The sequence below is a fragment of the Pezoporus occidentalis genome, unplaced genomic scaffold (genome assembly GCF_034315485.1).
Source record: "Pezoporus occidentalis ecotype Australia unplaced genomic scaffold, CSIRO_AGI_Poc_V1 ctg3, whole genome shotgun sequence".
In the NCBI taxonomy this organism is placed as follows: Eukaryota; Metazoa; Chordata; class Aves; order Psittaciformes; family Psittacidae; genus Pezoporus; species Pezoporus occidentalis.
The window spans coordinates 17,554,799-17,571,866 of record NW_026914940.1 but is presented as its reverse complement, the minus strand read 5'-3'; the positions used below and the strand labels follow the sequence as shown (position 1 = coordinate 17,571,866).

At 36.5% G+C, this 17,068-nt stretch overlaps 1 protein-coding gene across 1 annotated transcript in view; it reads right to left on the bottom strand.

Annotated features, from left to right (window-relative positions):
- ANGPT1 (angiopoietin 1) overlaps window positions 1-16,705 on the bottom strand; it is a 162,296-nt gene extending 145,591 nt beyond the window's left edge. The window contains exon 1 of the mRNA XM_062627177.1: window positions 14,582-16,705. Coding sequence (XP_062483161.1) covers window positions 14,582-14,878 — 297 coding nt within the window. The 5' untranslated portion in view covers window positions 14,879-16,705. The remainder of the gene's footprint in view (window positions 1-14,581) is intronic.
- Window positions 16,706-17,068: the final 363 nt, after the last annotated feature.

The window sequence follows — 17,068 nt, the reverse complement described above, 5'->3', positions numbered from 1 at the left end:
CACAAAGTTGCAGTTGTTGCTTTCTGCCATTTGTTTTCTTTAACATGAGGTCTCAAATCCTCAGGTTGGAAGGTTTCTAACTGGCTTACATCTGCTATATAGCAATTCTGACACAAAAATATCTTGAGAAAATGCCCAAATATTCTGCAGAAGATGTCATCAAAAAGATTTTTTTTCTATTTTAAATTGTTTCAGAAAAAGAAACAAAAACATTTACTGACTGGCTTCAGCAAAAAGACCACAAAAAACTCAAATGTCCCCTAAAAATACAGGCCAGACAGAATCTGAGACTAGGTTTAAATTAAGATCATATTCCTGATCAGTTTGAGTGTTTCTGTTTCAAAAGCTGTGTCAATTCTTTGGTGTTTTAGGGGACTGAAAAGAGGAAGACTTAAAAAAAAAACCCAAAACTAAGATAGCCCAAGTAGCATCTATGTTTTTTCTGATGTGAATGAAAAAGCAAATGCTGAAAATGTCTTTATAAAATTACTCTCATGAGATCTACATCCCACTTTTAGGCCTGGGGAATACTGGCAGAAGGCAGAGAACATAATAAAAGCTGTACACAGTATCCTATCCTCAAATGAACAAAAAAAAAAATCTGAGTTTGTCTGCTTCTCACAGACTGGGCTTGAGTCTTCTTTCAGCTGCAGCAGATTGACATTGGCATCATTCCATTGATGCCATTGACATGATTTCCGATTTGAAATGTTGTTTCAGGGCTTTCTAAAAGTGTTCTTTTCAGTACTATAAAACCAACACTGCATATGGTATTAGCTGGTATCTTTCTAGGCATGCAGACTAAAGAATTGGCTGAGGATGGAGACCGTACTATCATTTCAGTTCTTGATGTGGTATCCCACAAATTTATGCTGACACAATGCAGGAATTGTAGAGCATATTGTGAGGAAGCACATCATCTGTTTTCTGCCTCTGCTTTTCTATAAATAACAGACTTCTGTCTCCATGGGTGCTAGGCTAGCATTTTGCAACATACCCCTCCAGCCCTTTAAAATTCCTCCTGGTCATCTGGGAAATTCCTGTTCTGCCAAATAGGTTTGTCTGGACAGAGCTGAGGTCTGTCTCTTACCGTTGAGAAATTCCCTTACATTAGGGCAGAGGCAGCTTGAAGTATGTGAATCCAGAAAGCCAGTGCCAAAAAGTAGACCTGGAAGTTCTTGAAAGCACCAGGGGAAGGAGAGGATGAAGGGGTCAGCTTCAGATGGCCGTGCCTGAAGTCGGGAAATGTCCTTTCCGGGAGAGAAACTGAGCTCAGATTTTTACTGCTGATTCACTGTGAGCAGCATTCGGCCCAGCTCCACAACGATTTATTAGCATCACACTCTGAGTGAGAGTCGAGAGACTTTTTTTTTTCAGTTTCTAATTCTCTCAAGGCTATTTAATGATAATGGTTTGAGTTTGTAGAATGTGTTGAAAACCACCTTTGGGCTCATATTCCCATAGGAAATCACTGTTGTCTCTGGATATAACTTTTGGTAAGAGTTTATGCTAGCAACACCTGGAAAACGTAATATCAGTAGCAGACTAAGTCTGATAGAAGCAACCCCGAAAATTAACATCCACTCTGATAGAAACACTGAGGAACTCTGAATTAGGATTTGAAGCTGTCTTTCAATAAAAAGCTTGCATTCCATTAAGAATAGTATTCTAAAAATAATCTTGGTGCCGATTGCTTAAAGCCTTTTAGAAGGATTTTACGATAGAAGTGAAAATGACAGCATTCAAAACTACACTGACAAAACTAACACTGAGTGAGGTGTCATCTTGAAACTTAAGAAGAATGAAAATGGGAAATTTAAATTAAAACATATCTTCAGTGTTCCACCATGGTGGAAAAAAAAAAAAAAAGATTAATTTTAGTGACAAAAGACCAGAGTTTTGGTTGTAATTTCAGGAGTTCTGCATAATTTTGTTAACAAAATAATAAATTAAAATGTTGAAGTAGTCTTTAAAAATGCACAAAAAGGAAAAAGATGTCACACTCGGTCCATATTTTACAAATCAAGAATTCATGTTGTATCTTCATGGCCATAACAGTACAACAACAGCATTTTCAGCCTTGCTCAATTCTGCTTCTAGGAAATACCCCAGGGGGTCAGTGGCCAAATTAGTAGATGCTTCCAAGGTGTGTAGGAGTGTTAAATCCTGGATAAGTGAAACTTTTTTTTTTAATCCTAGGATTCACAATGCAGTTGTTGTGGGGTTTTTTTTCTGTGGTGAGCACTGGGAGGCATTAAGGTAGAAGGTAATAACTGCTGCTTTTTTTGGCTTACTGTTTAGCACTAAAGAAATACAATCATTAATCCTAGCTTTAAGAACCTGAATTCCAGACAAATTCTTTTATTTCTGTCAATGTTTAATTTTATAACTATTTTTAATGTTGGTACATCAATTGCACTTTAAAAGTCAAGATATAAATACACTGTATAAACACTTAAATACATAATTTATACACTCACTGTATACAAAACAATAATTAAATATTATTATTATATATTTATAAGATTTATTGGTGGTCAGCATAGCATGTGTCATAATGGTTATCATGTATGGCAACTAAAAAGTTATCTAGGGCCATATGATCCCCTAGGTGAACCGTGCAAGGAATTAGAATTCACATTTATTTGATACTTTGAATTGTTTTGGCATTGTTACCTACAGGAAGGCTTCTATTGGAATTCTCTGGACTTCCCATTCTCATCTATTTATCCAAAAGTATAAAACAGGTGTGTGCTTGCTTAGAGTACCAGAGCAATTTCCATTCAGTTTTACCTCCCGTTGAAGCCTACTGAAAAGCAGCTATGTGCATGTGATAACACCCTCCACCATGAAATGAAAGCAATTTCATTTATAGGGGTAAAGCTTTCATGTGCTATATGTTTCCTGGAAAGTTCTGAGTACCAACAACTCAAAACAGGACCCTTGGCACTTTTGGGGTCAAGTCCTTCGATCTTGCAAATCTGAAGTTGACAAGTTTGGGCAAATGTCTTTCTAGTATTTCTGACCTCTAACTCGTCACGGACTCTACATGGTACTTGCTTGATGTTAGTAAATTGTTTCTTCAGTGAACACAATATTACTTTTGAGGTTGTCACTGAGGGTTGCAAGAGCATTTCTGGTAAGAGAACGACATGTTGGTTACCTGAACTGCCACACATCACATTCTGGTTCTACTCCGCATTCCAGCTGGGGGTTGTCTGCATTTCAGATACTTTAATAGCCAGTAAAATATGGAGAATTTATGGTTTCCTCATTAAAACGTGCTGTTGAGCATCTTTTTGCCTCACTCCTGCTTTCTTAAATTTAGGGGAAAAAAATATCTGTTCTTTTTTTTTTATAGCAAAGAAACAGTCTCATTTTAAATAAAACCTTCCACAACTATGATGTGTTTTAGTTCAGCAGACTGTAGTACTACTGAAATATGTAGTATTATGATCTTAATAGGGCCAAACAGCCTGTAAATATTTTACAGCTACATTGTTTCAGGGTATTTTACTGAACACTGTGCTGTACAGAAAAGTAATTTTTTAGACATTTCTGTCACTGCAAGACAACTTATTGTGTGTGCTTTAGTGACATGTTGATACCTTGGGCAGCACACAAATTTGTGGATTACAACAGCAACCTTCACCCTTCCTGTCAGAGTCTTAATGAAAATCCTCTATCAGCCTCAAATAGACAGACTTCTTGCTCTGAAGCACCACCCCCACCTCCTACCTTATATTTAGCTTTTCTAATCTTTCTCCAGGTCCCTTACACTTTGTCTGAGATGGCCGTTTCCAAGAGACAATAGTCCACAGTTACAAACTCACCCTCAGTTTCCTTTGGAATTACCTGTCCAGTAACTATCTTATGGAATTAAAAGTTATCAAAAAGCACTTGAAGAAGCTACCTATATTGTTATTGCATTTACATTTTACCCAACCCACAAATTCATCACAGATATTTCACACAGTTTATGCAAGCATTACATGGTGTCATGGCTGCATAAACACAAAGCAGTGTATGTAAGCATGCAAGGATGGTCAAGCATTTTGCCAGTGAGGTGCGCTGCAGAAATTCAACTAATACCCTGTTTTCAGGAACTGAGAAACAAGCCATCTTTCTCAACAAAAATTAGCTAATAAAGATTTGAAATCACTCATTCAACTGGATGTTTCTCAGTTGCAGAGCCATGTGTTATATCTTTGTACTGTGACTGTAAAATCAAGTAAAATAGCTCATCAAGCAGATCAAATCATAAAAAATTACCTTCTACCAGTGATTATTAAATTTACTCTCCTGTAGTCATCCCTCACCTTTAATGATAACTTTTTAGTACTTGAAGAACTCCTCTTGTCTCATGTGCCTATGCAAATACAGTTGTCTTGTTTATGCTTCTTGGCATAAAAGTCTGGTATTGCAACAGGTCCAAAGTAATTCTTTAACAACTGACATGAAGGCAGAAACCGTAACAGCTGAACTGGACAATGTCATGGAGGTAAACTGTCAGAGGAATATACAAAAGGATATTTATTGTATCAGTCAGAATTCTTGGAAAAGGCAAGAGATCAAACTGGATCATTCAAGAAAAATGTGAAGGGAAACAACCTTAATCATTGCCTCTGTAGTTAACAGGCTAAAGTGATTAAGAATTGTGCAGTCATTATCTCCTCCACACAAATATAGTAACACAGAAAAACTTCCTAGCACAGCATTTATGGCCTTTCCTATTAACAGGATAGAAATGACACAGGAAAGATAGGTGGCCTTTTACCATTTATCTCTACTATTGTAAGTCACATACAGAGTGAAGTATGATTTTTTAGCCAAGGAACAAAGGGGAATAGTTCATTCAGGAAGAGATTAGATCACCTCTTTGAGCAATTTTCCCTTTAAGCAGATCCTCAAAATTCCAGGCACAGCACCAAAGGCATCATGGTTTGGGGACTGCCTGTTACTGTGCTGACTTGCTGATGTGGCCTACAAAGCCACGGGAATTTCCCAATGAATTAAGGCTGTAGAGGCTAAATATTTAACTGTGACACAAATAAATATACTCAATAGTTAAATGACAATGGCAGTGATCCTAAATCCTCATTTCAGAGACTTTTATCTGCATATGAGTGCCCAGTTTTTAAAGGCTGTATCAGTCTTCATTGAGTCCTTTGGTGTTGGAGGAGACTTCAGAGAACCAGGTTATATATAAAGCGTTCCTATGAGATTTCAGAAATATCAAGCCATTTCTACACAGGTTTTTCTTATAAAATATTAGGATTTTAGGACTAGTGCTCTGATAGTAAGATAATTATCTGAAGATGCTTGCCTTCTTGAAACATAAATCCTTGACTCAGAAGAGAGAAGAGAAGAGAAAGGCATGAAAATGACCCTATTATTCATCCTCACTTTACCCACACTCTGACCTGATGGGAGATTTTTAAAGAGATTTATTTAATACAATTCTTTTTCCTGCAAAAGACTTCTGCATGAGAACTAAAACTCCCAGAAGATAATTGTTGCTAAAGCTATTGAAAGTCAAACATACGTAAGTGAAAATCAGCACATTTAAGTAGAGCCACAGGTGGTTTCATCCAAATTGAAAATTCATTCAATACAATGCTTAGAAAAAAAAATTACAAAATCATCATTTAACAACAACTATATCATTTTTTCTTAAATCTCTGCTGTGCAAGGCCATATTTACAGACAAGATATTCAGAAAGAAAAATAAATGTTTAGAATCATAGGCTGACAACTTTAAAACATTCAAAAATAATATAATCCAAGAGGCAGGCAAATCTATGACAGACCTGAAAATAAATGTAAAAGCATCTCTAGAGATTTTGTTAGGACTCTTCCTTTCATTTTTTGTGGGTATTTAAAATGTGTTCTGTGGATTTGGAGTGTATTAAAGGTCAAATATTAAAACACATTTCAAAATAGTAAATTTACACCTTGAAAATCAGATTTTTTTTCACCTACAGTCAGGAAGTAAGAACTCCATCTTGAAGGCTGGAGAGCCTTTGATAGTGACTGCAAGTTGGTTGTATATTTAAAACAGTGGGCAGGCACCAGTGTTTTTCTCTTTGAAACCTTGCAAGTTCCCTCTGCAGGTTTAGACTGGTGTGGATCACAGATGAGGAAACGGAAAGCCTGCCCTGCTAAACAGTGTTGTCCCTAAAAGAGAAGTTTCATAACATAGATAGTATCTCTCAAGAAAAACCTCTTGCACACAGAAAGCCTTTAAAGGAAGTTCAGATGTGAAAAAAGCAGGATCAGTCTATAAATTGCTTACCAGCCTGCAGCAGAAATAGTTTTTGAATTCAAAATTGATTAACACCAATCTGATCATCTATGCTCCAGTGTGAAAGAAGACATGCTGTCAAAAAGAGACAAATTGCCTTCTAAGGCCTTCTGCTCATACTCCCATTTTTTTCCCACAGTTCTCTAGTCTTGCCTTAATTTCCTGGCAGGAATGTTAAGAGCCTATCCTATCTCTAGGGAAATCTCTCAAGCCTATTTTCCTGCTTGGTACAGGGGGACAAGAAAGAATGCCAGGACCCAAATCCTCGGGCAGAACAGAGTCAGAAGGGAATTCTGTTAACTGGAACAAGTGGATTTTGGTTGTTCCCATATATTGCTATTGCAGAAGGTACGCCTGGTACATTATTTGCAACAAGACAACTAGCAAAAACATGACAAATGGCAAGAATCTACTCAAAAAAAAAAATCCCAGAAGACCTGATGAAAAATTAAAACATATATATATGCCAAGTCCTACTGAAGGAGCAGATGCTGTGCATGAACAAAGAATAATCAAGTTTGTTTTGCAGGATAGGCACATGTAAGGACAGAAACATGGCTAGGATGGGAAATACAAGTGTCCAACATTTTTTCCAGAATATATGAAAATTCTTGCTTCATATATATTCTATAAAGAACAAAAGCAAAGGCACACATAATTTATCAGCAGAACAGCATGGGTACTCATTCACAGAGAATTAATGCACATACAATACACAAGATTTCATCTTGCTACCAACTCTTCTACTATTTTTGAGCCAACCAGTCAATTCTAGGAGAACAATAGATTGACAGCAGGTAAGTAGGTATAAAATATAAGAATGGATTTAAGCCACAATACTTAGAAACAGATTTTATTGTATATTACACGAAACACTCCAAAAATCTAAATGCATACCTGTGTGTATGAGCATGTGTATATATGTGTGCACACACTCATGCACCAGCATGAGACTTCCAAGGGCAAGGAATTCCACAGAGCTTGCAGAATTTTTCATCAGCTACTTTTTACTCAGGGGTATTCAATCCAGATTTTTCAACAGCAAGACTATAACTGCACTTTCAGCCTGAAATAGGCTCATTAAATTTCTCATTTAAAGGAGGAATAGTAATACAGATCATGTAACTGATCATGTACTACCATATAACAGACCTTTAAAGTACCTTTGTTAAAGACCTATTCACTTATTCCACCATAAAATCAGCATAGTTCTCTGTTGCCCTTTCCTTTTTGTCTTCTTTTCATTTCTGTTCCTAGAAGCTAGTCAAAGAAGTATAAGAAATTTCTTTCAGTCATGTGACTCCGTTTTTCTATATGGTTTTCTTGAGGGATTAAAAAATTGTCTTAAATTTTTTTTTTTTTTTGGTTGGTTGGTTGGTTGGTTTGTTGGTTTGGTTAAATTCTGAAAGCAAAACATTTTTGCAAATGTAGAATAGTGCAACTTGAGCATCTTTCCAGCTGACCATATACCTGTCTTGCTTTGACTGTCTGTACCCCTATGTTTGTTCAATGTTGAAGGTAGCTCCACTGTTAGTCTTGTTTAGACAAGGAAGTTACACTAGTTGGACTTGCATCAGTTTTAAGTAGGGATAATTAAATTGGTGCAAGTCCCTGGGTAGACTTCTTATCCCACCTTCAGAGTGACTTACAGTGTTTTAGCTTAACCTAATTCTTAACTAAGGTAATGAAAAGCAAAGCTTGATTTTTGTGCAGGAACATTAAAGGAAATGCAGTGCAAATGTTCAACAATTTATAGCATTTCTAAGTTACCCTTCCAAGTGAATATTCACCACCCTGGTGTTTCATAACACTGTCTAAAATATGCACATATGGTTTCACAAGAACAACCTTGTGTTAAAGTACACTTGTTTCATAAGAAAAAGAACCCTTCCTATGAAATATGAAACTATTTCAATTTCCTTTTCCTGATCAAACTACAACCCTTTAACAAGAGAGGAAATCCTTATGCTACTGGGAAGACTTTTACACCAAGGCTGTTTATTTAAGACATTTGAGCGGCTGGTGCTGAAGATAAGGTTCACAGCACAGCTAAAATCTTGATACTGGCTCTAGAAGGTCTTCATTTGCTACCTCCTCATTGTTTGCATTGTCTTGCAAATATGGAGAAGAGGACTGAACTAAGCTGAACCATAAATTTAGATGAATATGAGCAGGTTGTTAAGTATCTTCATCATGTGAGTTCAGTTTTGATGGTGACAAGTTTATTCAAAATTGCTGGTAACAATAGCTCTGAAAAACTAGCCATCCTTCACTGATCTTCCTGAGAATCCATACATGACTGAGACACAGTCTTATTCATCTTAGATAAATACAGTTTGGAGCAGAAGCTGCTTAATGTGTTTGAAAAATAGTGAAAGAATAAGGACTGTTCTCACTGTTAAAAGGACATATACAACCAATTTGCAAAATATACTTAGCACTACAGATTCATGTTCATTGTATTTATCTGCTTATTCTTTATAAATTATTTTAGTTGCTAATTTTAAAACTTCTTTTCTTCCAAAAGATTTTTCAATCTCTCTCCATTTCCTGTAAACTTTGGAAGTATTATTATAATTTATATACTCTTAATAGCACAAAATACCTTCCAATAGAAAGACTCCAAAAACAACACAAAAAATTACGTACTAAGCCTCCCAACAGCATTGTGAAATTAGGTAGTAGTACTATATTTGTGTTAGAAAAGGGAAACTGAAATACTTAAAGTTTACAATTTCCTTGCAGTCAGTAGGGCAGTCTGTGCTACAGCCATGGATAGAAGTAAAGCTTAAATCTACCCCGTTTAACTGAGGCATTTAAGTCAGGAAGTGAGCTGCTCAGGATTTCCCTGGAGTCAATGAAGAGAAGCAGGGACTTCCACAAGACCATTCAGATAGCTGGCTCTTCCTTTGGGCTTCCTACTGTCTCTTGACACAGCACTGAGAGATTCCCCACAGCAAAGAAAATCCTATCTTGGCTATCTCTGGCTTTCAGCCAGAAGTTTGGGTGGGATGATGCAGACAAAAAACACCCAGCTCCTTACTTTTCCCACATGGGCTGGCTTTCTTTTCCTTTTTTTTTTTTTTTTCCACAGAGTGCCCAGCTCTGTGAAGATTGGTTCCAAACCACAGAAGGGAATGGGAACGATGAGTTCTCAGCACCCTCAAAATGACACGCAATTTACTTAATATCAGTTTCATTTAGAAAAGCTCTCAGTGCTCTAAATGAGATCTCCCACTGGGCATGTCAGTTGGACAGTTCTGATGACTAATAAATGCAATATTTTATTGTTACCAGAAAGTTCCTAATTACAGCTGTCAGCACTGGAAACAAACATATTCAGGTTCTACTGCACATTATGTAAAACCTTCTGTCCAAGCTTGGGAAATACTCTTTTTTTTATGCAATTTTCTACCAAATGTGGCATATATGAGACTGCTCTTCTGCTTCTTAAAAAAAACCTACAACATTGCCAAATTGATTATCCCTCAAATAAATGTAACGCTTTCAGGCATTTCCACATTTGAAGTCTTGTCCCTTTCTTGTTGGTACCTCAAATTATCCCAATGACTTCAGAAGTGTGGTTAATACTGCTTTGAAATGCAGGCACATTATTTGCCAAGAGATTGTTTAGAGGTAAATAAGCAATTTCAGTTTCATATTCAAACATGAATTTTCTTAGAATCAGTTTGCTTCCATGAACTTACTTTTGGTTCTTAAATTCCATTTTTATATACTTAATCATTGATTAGGACATAATATATAAGTAATCCCACTAATTTGAATCCCATCATTTGTTTCAAATCTTGTTTGTGAGAACTGCATTTCAAAGGTCACTAGGATGAGGCTCTGTTTTGGATGTGAGAATTCATTGACTGAAGAAAAAAGGAGTACCTAAAATAGTAAACAGCCTCTGGGTCTAGACAAGAAATCCAGATTCAAGCTGGATGCCAAATAGAAGGCTACTGGCCAGTTTCGGATGAAACATTTTCACTGTTTCCTTTTAGCCCTGGTCCACCTTGAAAAGGGAAGATTTACTGAAAAGCCATTCCTTACACAGCTCTGTCAGTAATATAAGCACAAGAACAATGGTAGATTCCAAATCTAATTATCTGCTTTTATTTGGGAAAACTAACAGAAGTTCATCATGGATCTCCTGGTTGCACTTAACATCCAAATGTTATGTGGACTCTAAGGCCAGATGCCACATTACAAAATCCCCAGTGAGACATAAGCATAAATAAAATTTTTATTATTTCTTGTATTCATTCAACTAGGGAATATTGGTTTCTTAATGTGACAAAATTTTATACACTCTATGGCCACCTCCCTCTTTGTATTAATATAAATTATCCTCATAGGATATTATGACATCTCTAGGTATGCTCTCTTCAGGGCAGGCTCTGTCACATTTTCACACAGCTTCACAGCAAGAATGACATATAAGCAATTTTCCCATCTTCAGCAAACAATATAAAATCCAAGGCATAATCCACGCACATAAGCAAATTATTATTATTATTATTTCAAATTTTCAGTGGAGCCACAGCACACAGTGACAGAGACCAGTCTTTCCAAAAGCTACTTTCTTCTATACAATGATTGGTCCCCTTCAAAACCTAGATTCCTTAGATGCTTAAAACCCAAGTGAGCACTTGTGATCTTATGTCTGTAAAAATAGGGAACAGAGAGCACAAAGAATGCCATAGACAAATGATTTATCAAAACAATGAGAAGAATAAACTTTAAAGTGGACTATCAAATGACTATAGATACCCCAGAAAAAAATTGCTCATAATTTCTTTCTTTAATGACTGAAACCAGCTCATCATTTTATACTTCTATTATAGTTGGTGACAGAACAGGCACTTTGCAGGCAAAGGGAAGTGAGTGGAAGCTTCTTTATTTGGTTTAAGTCTAGTGATGTCATCAATATTTGCAGAGAAAACAAAAAAAAAAAACTAAAATCTAAGAAATCCAAGTCTGGGATTTGGCTGACAGAATAGTTGTGGTTCACTTTCAGCTCAAACTTGTACAGCTGTGTTAGCTTCTTATTGTATATTATTATTAAGTATTAATTTTAAACTTTTATATTATTCTGCCTAGGTGATGATCAGGAAAAAAAGCATGAGTAGATCATGTAAAATTCACTACTGTAATAACAACTATTACTACTGTTTGGACTGATGGATAAGTATGTGAAAAACTCATCTATATAGCTATTCTGAATGTATACAGAGTCCATTGATGCCTTGAGTTCAACAAGCTGACTAACAGAAAGTTCCCAAGCAAGACGCGATGATAACATTTCATGTAACTCCTCTTTGGCAATACTTAGACACTGCAATTAAATGCCAAACAGCATCACGTGTGCCAGTCAGTTACTGCAAGGAGAATGTGATGAACTGTTTGTTTTGAACTATTAGTATAAACATATTGCAGAAATGAAACCCAAGCTTAAACAATGGGGAAAGCTATCCGGTATTAAAATAAACAGTTCTAGGAAAATCTCTAAAAATGTTTACCAAGTCATCTTCTTCCAAATAGTTTCTGTGCAGAGCATTTTGCTGGATCCCTGATTTGCCAACCAATCCCTGTTATGCTGACTATAGATATGCAAATGTCAATGGACAAGGCTGGAACTTAATTGCCAGTAATTGGCTCCCCAGACAAGCAATTTTTCTCTTCACTCAGGCTTGTGTTCTTATTTTACTTTGATACTTGCTTTGCTCCTAGAAATCTGCTAGTCTAGAGAAAACCATTTTCAGATACAACAGAGTTAAGTAAATCATGTTTCTCCCAAACTTCCTAAATAAATAGTTTTTCAATATTGCAGGCTAGCATTTGTGCTGAGAAAACAAGTTACTCAAACGTAGCCTATGGACAACTTTAATGAAAGTTATACATATAACCTGAAGTAATAAAGTTATTTCCATTATGTAAGCCAGAATATATCTCAAATTCTTAAACATTGTCTTATTCTAGCTATTCACTTCCAGTCATAGACCTATAACTATAAATTATTCTTTGTTTATTGCAGGTGCAATTGTAAAATACTGTTTAGTGCAGCAGCAGCTACATCTGATATTAAAAATATAGGGAGGGAAATAAATGCAGAGTATAAAAATGATATGCGAGTTATCTACATAATATATTCATTGCAGTTCAACATTATGCTTGTTTAGAAAGGAAATGAGTTATGGCTGAGATGCTTTGTAATGGCAAAAACCACAAAGCAAATTCAGTATTCAGAGATGCTATAATAGAGCTGCATCAGCCTCATTTGTTCAGAGCGAGCCATACTCCATCGCACAGAGAAATGAGTCCTTTTATTCCAGGGAAAACTGACACATGGGGATATGTGCACAATCCCAGTTTTATGTAAACCCCTGGGAGCAGAGGCTTGGGGGCTGGGAAGGAAAGGAGGAGGGGGGATTGGTCTGCCCATAGTATGTTTAACAATAACTGCAGAAAAAACAGTCCTCAAATATAAAGCCCTTTCATTGGGCTTCCTACCTGTTTAATCACTTCCCTCCAAAGTGTGAGAGGACTAGCCCTAACTCAGACATTCACACTCCAGACTCATATTTCTTCGTGCTCAGCTCACACTGAAACAGTGATCTTAGTTCAGTCTCTAGTGGACAAATACAGAATAAGTCTTATAAGCTTGATCCAGCAGGCACTTTACTCAAGTAAAATCATGTGTGTATAAACACAAATAACAACTTTCTTCTTTTTAGTGCTTGCCTCAGCCCTCCCAAGGTATAGTAAAATAATTTCTTAAGAAATGCTTTCCTCTGCAAAAAGCATCCCCTCATTTCCGGCATTATATTCCCAAAGCAGACTAAGATATTTAAAAAAAAGAAAAAGAAAAAGAAAAGGAAAGTAATCTAAAAAGTAAATGTTTGATTATATTTTTTTTACAGTTACATATTTACTGACAGGGGCTTTTCTCTCTTGCTACAGCCAGATATGCAAAGAGCACAATTAATTTACCAAGAGACCAGGAAATCCTCTTTAAAGACTTTAGGAGGGTTAGGGGGATGGGGAATGACTGTATATGCTTTTTAACATATTTCTGTCTTGTATACTGCCTGGCTGAAACAAAACTTGTAAATAACACAGGTAATTAACTATGCTAATAGGAAGTTTTAGCTCGCCAAGTCAAGTCTTCACTAGATTTTTATTGATGCTCATTCTTAGGATGAACTTGTGTTAGAGTTAAATAATGTATCTTTCAAAAGAGTATATACAGTAGTTTTCTTGTGACATCTTACACAACCAGTTACATCCCTCAATTGCCCAACTTTCTGCTTTGCCAGGTCAAAATGCCAGTGTGAGAATTGAAATAATACAAACAACTATATACAAAGACTGTTTATTTATTTTTACTGGTCAGCTATCCCAAGACATTTTCATTACCAAGGTATTGAAAAGATCCTGCAAGGTATGTAATTTTACACAAGTGAGTAATCCTGTTAAGGTGAATGGGACTGCTCATATGAGTGGAATTATTCACATATTTATGTCTTCTCAAGCCCAAACTTCAGCTAATGCATAAAATAGTGAAAAGTTCATTAGAAAATTAGAACTACTGCACAAATTCTTAAAAGTAATTACTTCTGCTAAGTTACTGCTACACCTTGAAACCCATTTTTCCCTTCCTATGACAGAATGCACATATACACACACAAATTAAAACGGGCTGTTTGAACTCCAGTGTAATCTACACAGTTAAAAACTTTTACTGTGGTGTTTTAGGACTGTGAATGCCTATATACTTTCTTCTTTCTTTCTAGCAATTAGCTGTGTGGAACAATTTATATTGATCTATTTACAGAGGAACAATGATGTTCTTAACCCAGTGCCTTTAAATGCTGATTTTTTTAAACGCTCCCTCTTGCTGTCAGAGTAGCAGGTATCCTGCATGGCATGTGACCTGAAGCTGTGAGCTGAAAGAGAGTTTACAGGAATACTTAGTAAGTTCTGTCATTAGAGTCTCTGGAGGATTTTTGTGTTCTCTGGCTTACAAACATCCGCAGTCTCTTGAGATAAAACTTCAAGAAGCTGCATCTTTCACAACAGGAAAATTCTGCTCCCAAAAGCAATGTCACCAAGAATGGTGCACTCTGGCTGAAACAGTTCTCCCCTACACAGCCATGAACTAGGTGAATCCTTATTACCTCAGTTCTCATAGAAACTAATAAACCCCCTGAACAGCATAAGGGTCACAAAAAAAATCCATTTAGTGAGAAATGAAAAAAAAGAAACACTTACTTTTTGAAGCCACTGAGTGTAATTTTCCATCACATGTTCCAGATGTTGCAGTTTCTGGGAAGGGAAATCCTGTTCCACGTGAGGAGCATCTCTCTGAAGAGCATTTGTGTTATACTGGTCTGTCGTGCTTTCACGACAGTTCCCGTCCTGTTCTGGCAGAATGAAAGTGTAGGTGCACTGCCCGTGCTGAATCCGGTTAAATCTTCTCCCACTGGCTTCTGGACCCCGACGCTGGCTATTACAGCCTATATGAGGAAGAATCGCTGCCAGGAAAGCAAAGGAAAGGAAAACTGACATGTTATTATTACTTTCCTTTCCTGCTTTAACAAAAACTTTTTCTTCGTCTTTCTTTAAATTTGTTCTTAATTTCCCTTGAAGTCTTTGGAAAAAGGACTGGAGAAGAGCACTTTGGTAATCAAGCTTGGATAAACTGTTGGTTTTTTTTAATTTCACTATGAGGATAGATTCCTTAGTTAAAATTGGGAATATTTATTGCATAGTAGTTAAGATTTATTGTTTCCTCTCTGTTACAGTCCAGCATGTAGCCTGCTTTAGTCAGCTGCTTATGCATATCCCAGTCTCTTTCCCCTACACTATCTGCTGCAGAACTGCTATTTTCTCTCAGGCTTCAGTGAGTTTTATTAAGGTTGCACTTTCAAGCCAAGCTGGAAGCAAGCAGCCTTTCACAAGATGACTTGACAGGAATGCGTGTATGAGTGCGCCCCTATGCTAGGGATGGCTGATGGCTCCGTGCAGAGGGATCATCTTACAAACTGGCTGGATGCATGACCTCAATCATGCATGGCTTTTCAGCCCCTATTGCATACAACTGCTAAGGGCTTTTGACAAATTCACGTAAGTTTAATAAGGAAGGCAGTCCACCTTAATACACTTCATATGTTCATGCTGACCTATTAAAATGTAGATAAAGTGTAGAAGTTTGTTGTAATCCCTCTGTAAATATACAAAGCACTGAAATTAAAAATGCTTTCATTTCTGCGTTGCTCTGCATCTATTAAAGAATTCTAAGTTTGGAGAATGACACTTATGGGAAAAAAGTTACTTTTAACCCTCACATGCTTTAGCTACTTTTCTAAGACAATTGTGTTTCTTTAGCAGAGTTAGCAGAGAGGGTTTTTTTCAGCATACAATGAAATTAAGACTGCCAAATAGTAATGGGAAATGGCAGTACAGAAGGATAATAATTTTCTATGCTTGGCATCTAAACTAAGGTAACTAATTATAAAACAGTGAGGGACGGTGGCTGAAATATTCCAGATTGTCTTCTGTACTACTGCATAGTTATTACATCCAAAACACTTCCTTCAGTTTGCAAGTCTGTCTGGGGCTATACAGGCATCTCTCATCATATGTAGAAACTTTCTTAAGGGCAAAGTGATTAGAGAAAAATTGTGGTAACTATTTAACAAACTGTCTTACACTTAAATAATGCCTTTGGCATTTGCTAGGAACAAATTTAAAATGCACCAATTAGAAACAGGATTGGAGTATTCCTGAAATTCAGAGGAATTTGGATCTGAGTTCCTGCTCTACATTTTTATTCTAAAAGAATTGCTTGGAATATTTAGCCAAGTATATGGTCTGCTCCTGAGTAAGTGATTCCTATTCAAAAGTGGGGGTGAAGGCTTTTTGTTTTGCATCTGGAAAGAAACCATTGCATTTGGACTAAAAAGAAATATCCCCTAAAATAATACAGAGTCTTACCTTGCTTTGAAATGACTGCATGTCCAGTGCAGAGAGAGAAAAAAAAAAGGAAAGAATTCAAAGCAAAGAGCAAAGCATCAATGTTACTTTTGTTTTTAAAAAAATCAGAATATCCTTCTACCTCTGAACTGTTCAGCCCACCTTTGCACTCTGCTTTTTCTTTTTCTGCCTCTGAAGACCAACTGCTTTCTTGCTTTCATATAGCATTTCTTATAATTCTCCACCATTATCACAACTAGTTCTGCCATGGGTTTGTTGCACAGTGTCTGCATTTATTGTGAAATGTAATCGCAAGATATTTGTTCATATAAGATCAGAGAGCTTCAGTCAGGAAGAAAACTGTAGGATAAGATGTTGAGCTCAAGGGTTAGCATAAAACCAGCTATTTCCTATGAGACAAAGCAAAAACATCAGAGCACAAACATGGTAACAATCCGTTTTGGGGTGGGTTTTTTTTTGTTGTTGTTTTTTTGTTGTTTTTTTGTTGTTTTGCTTGTTTGGTTTTGTTTTGTTGGGTTTTTTTGTTTGCTTGTTTTTTAAGTAAAATGAGAACTTTATGAAAGAGCCTCAGAGCAGCTAAAAGGGGGGTAGCAAAGGTGGGTGTACAAAGGCTTCCTAAATATCTAGGCCATATTTTAAAATGCCACATATTACACAAATACCACATTCATTTTCTCCAGAGTATTTAAACAACAGACTTATTCACATGCCAACATGGAAAAGTGAGATTATAAGCTTAAAAATGATGTTTTTCAGATAAGA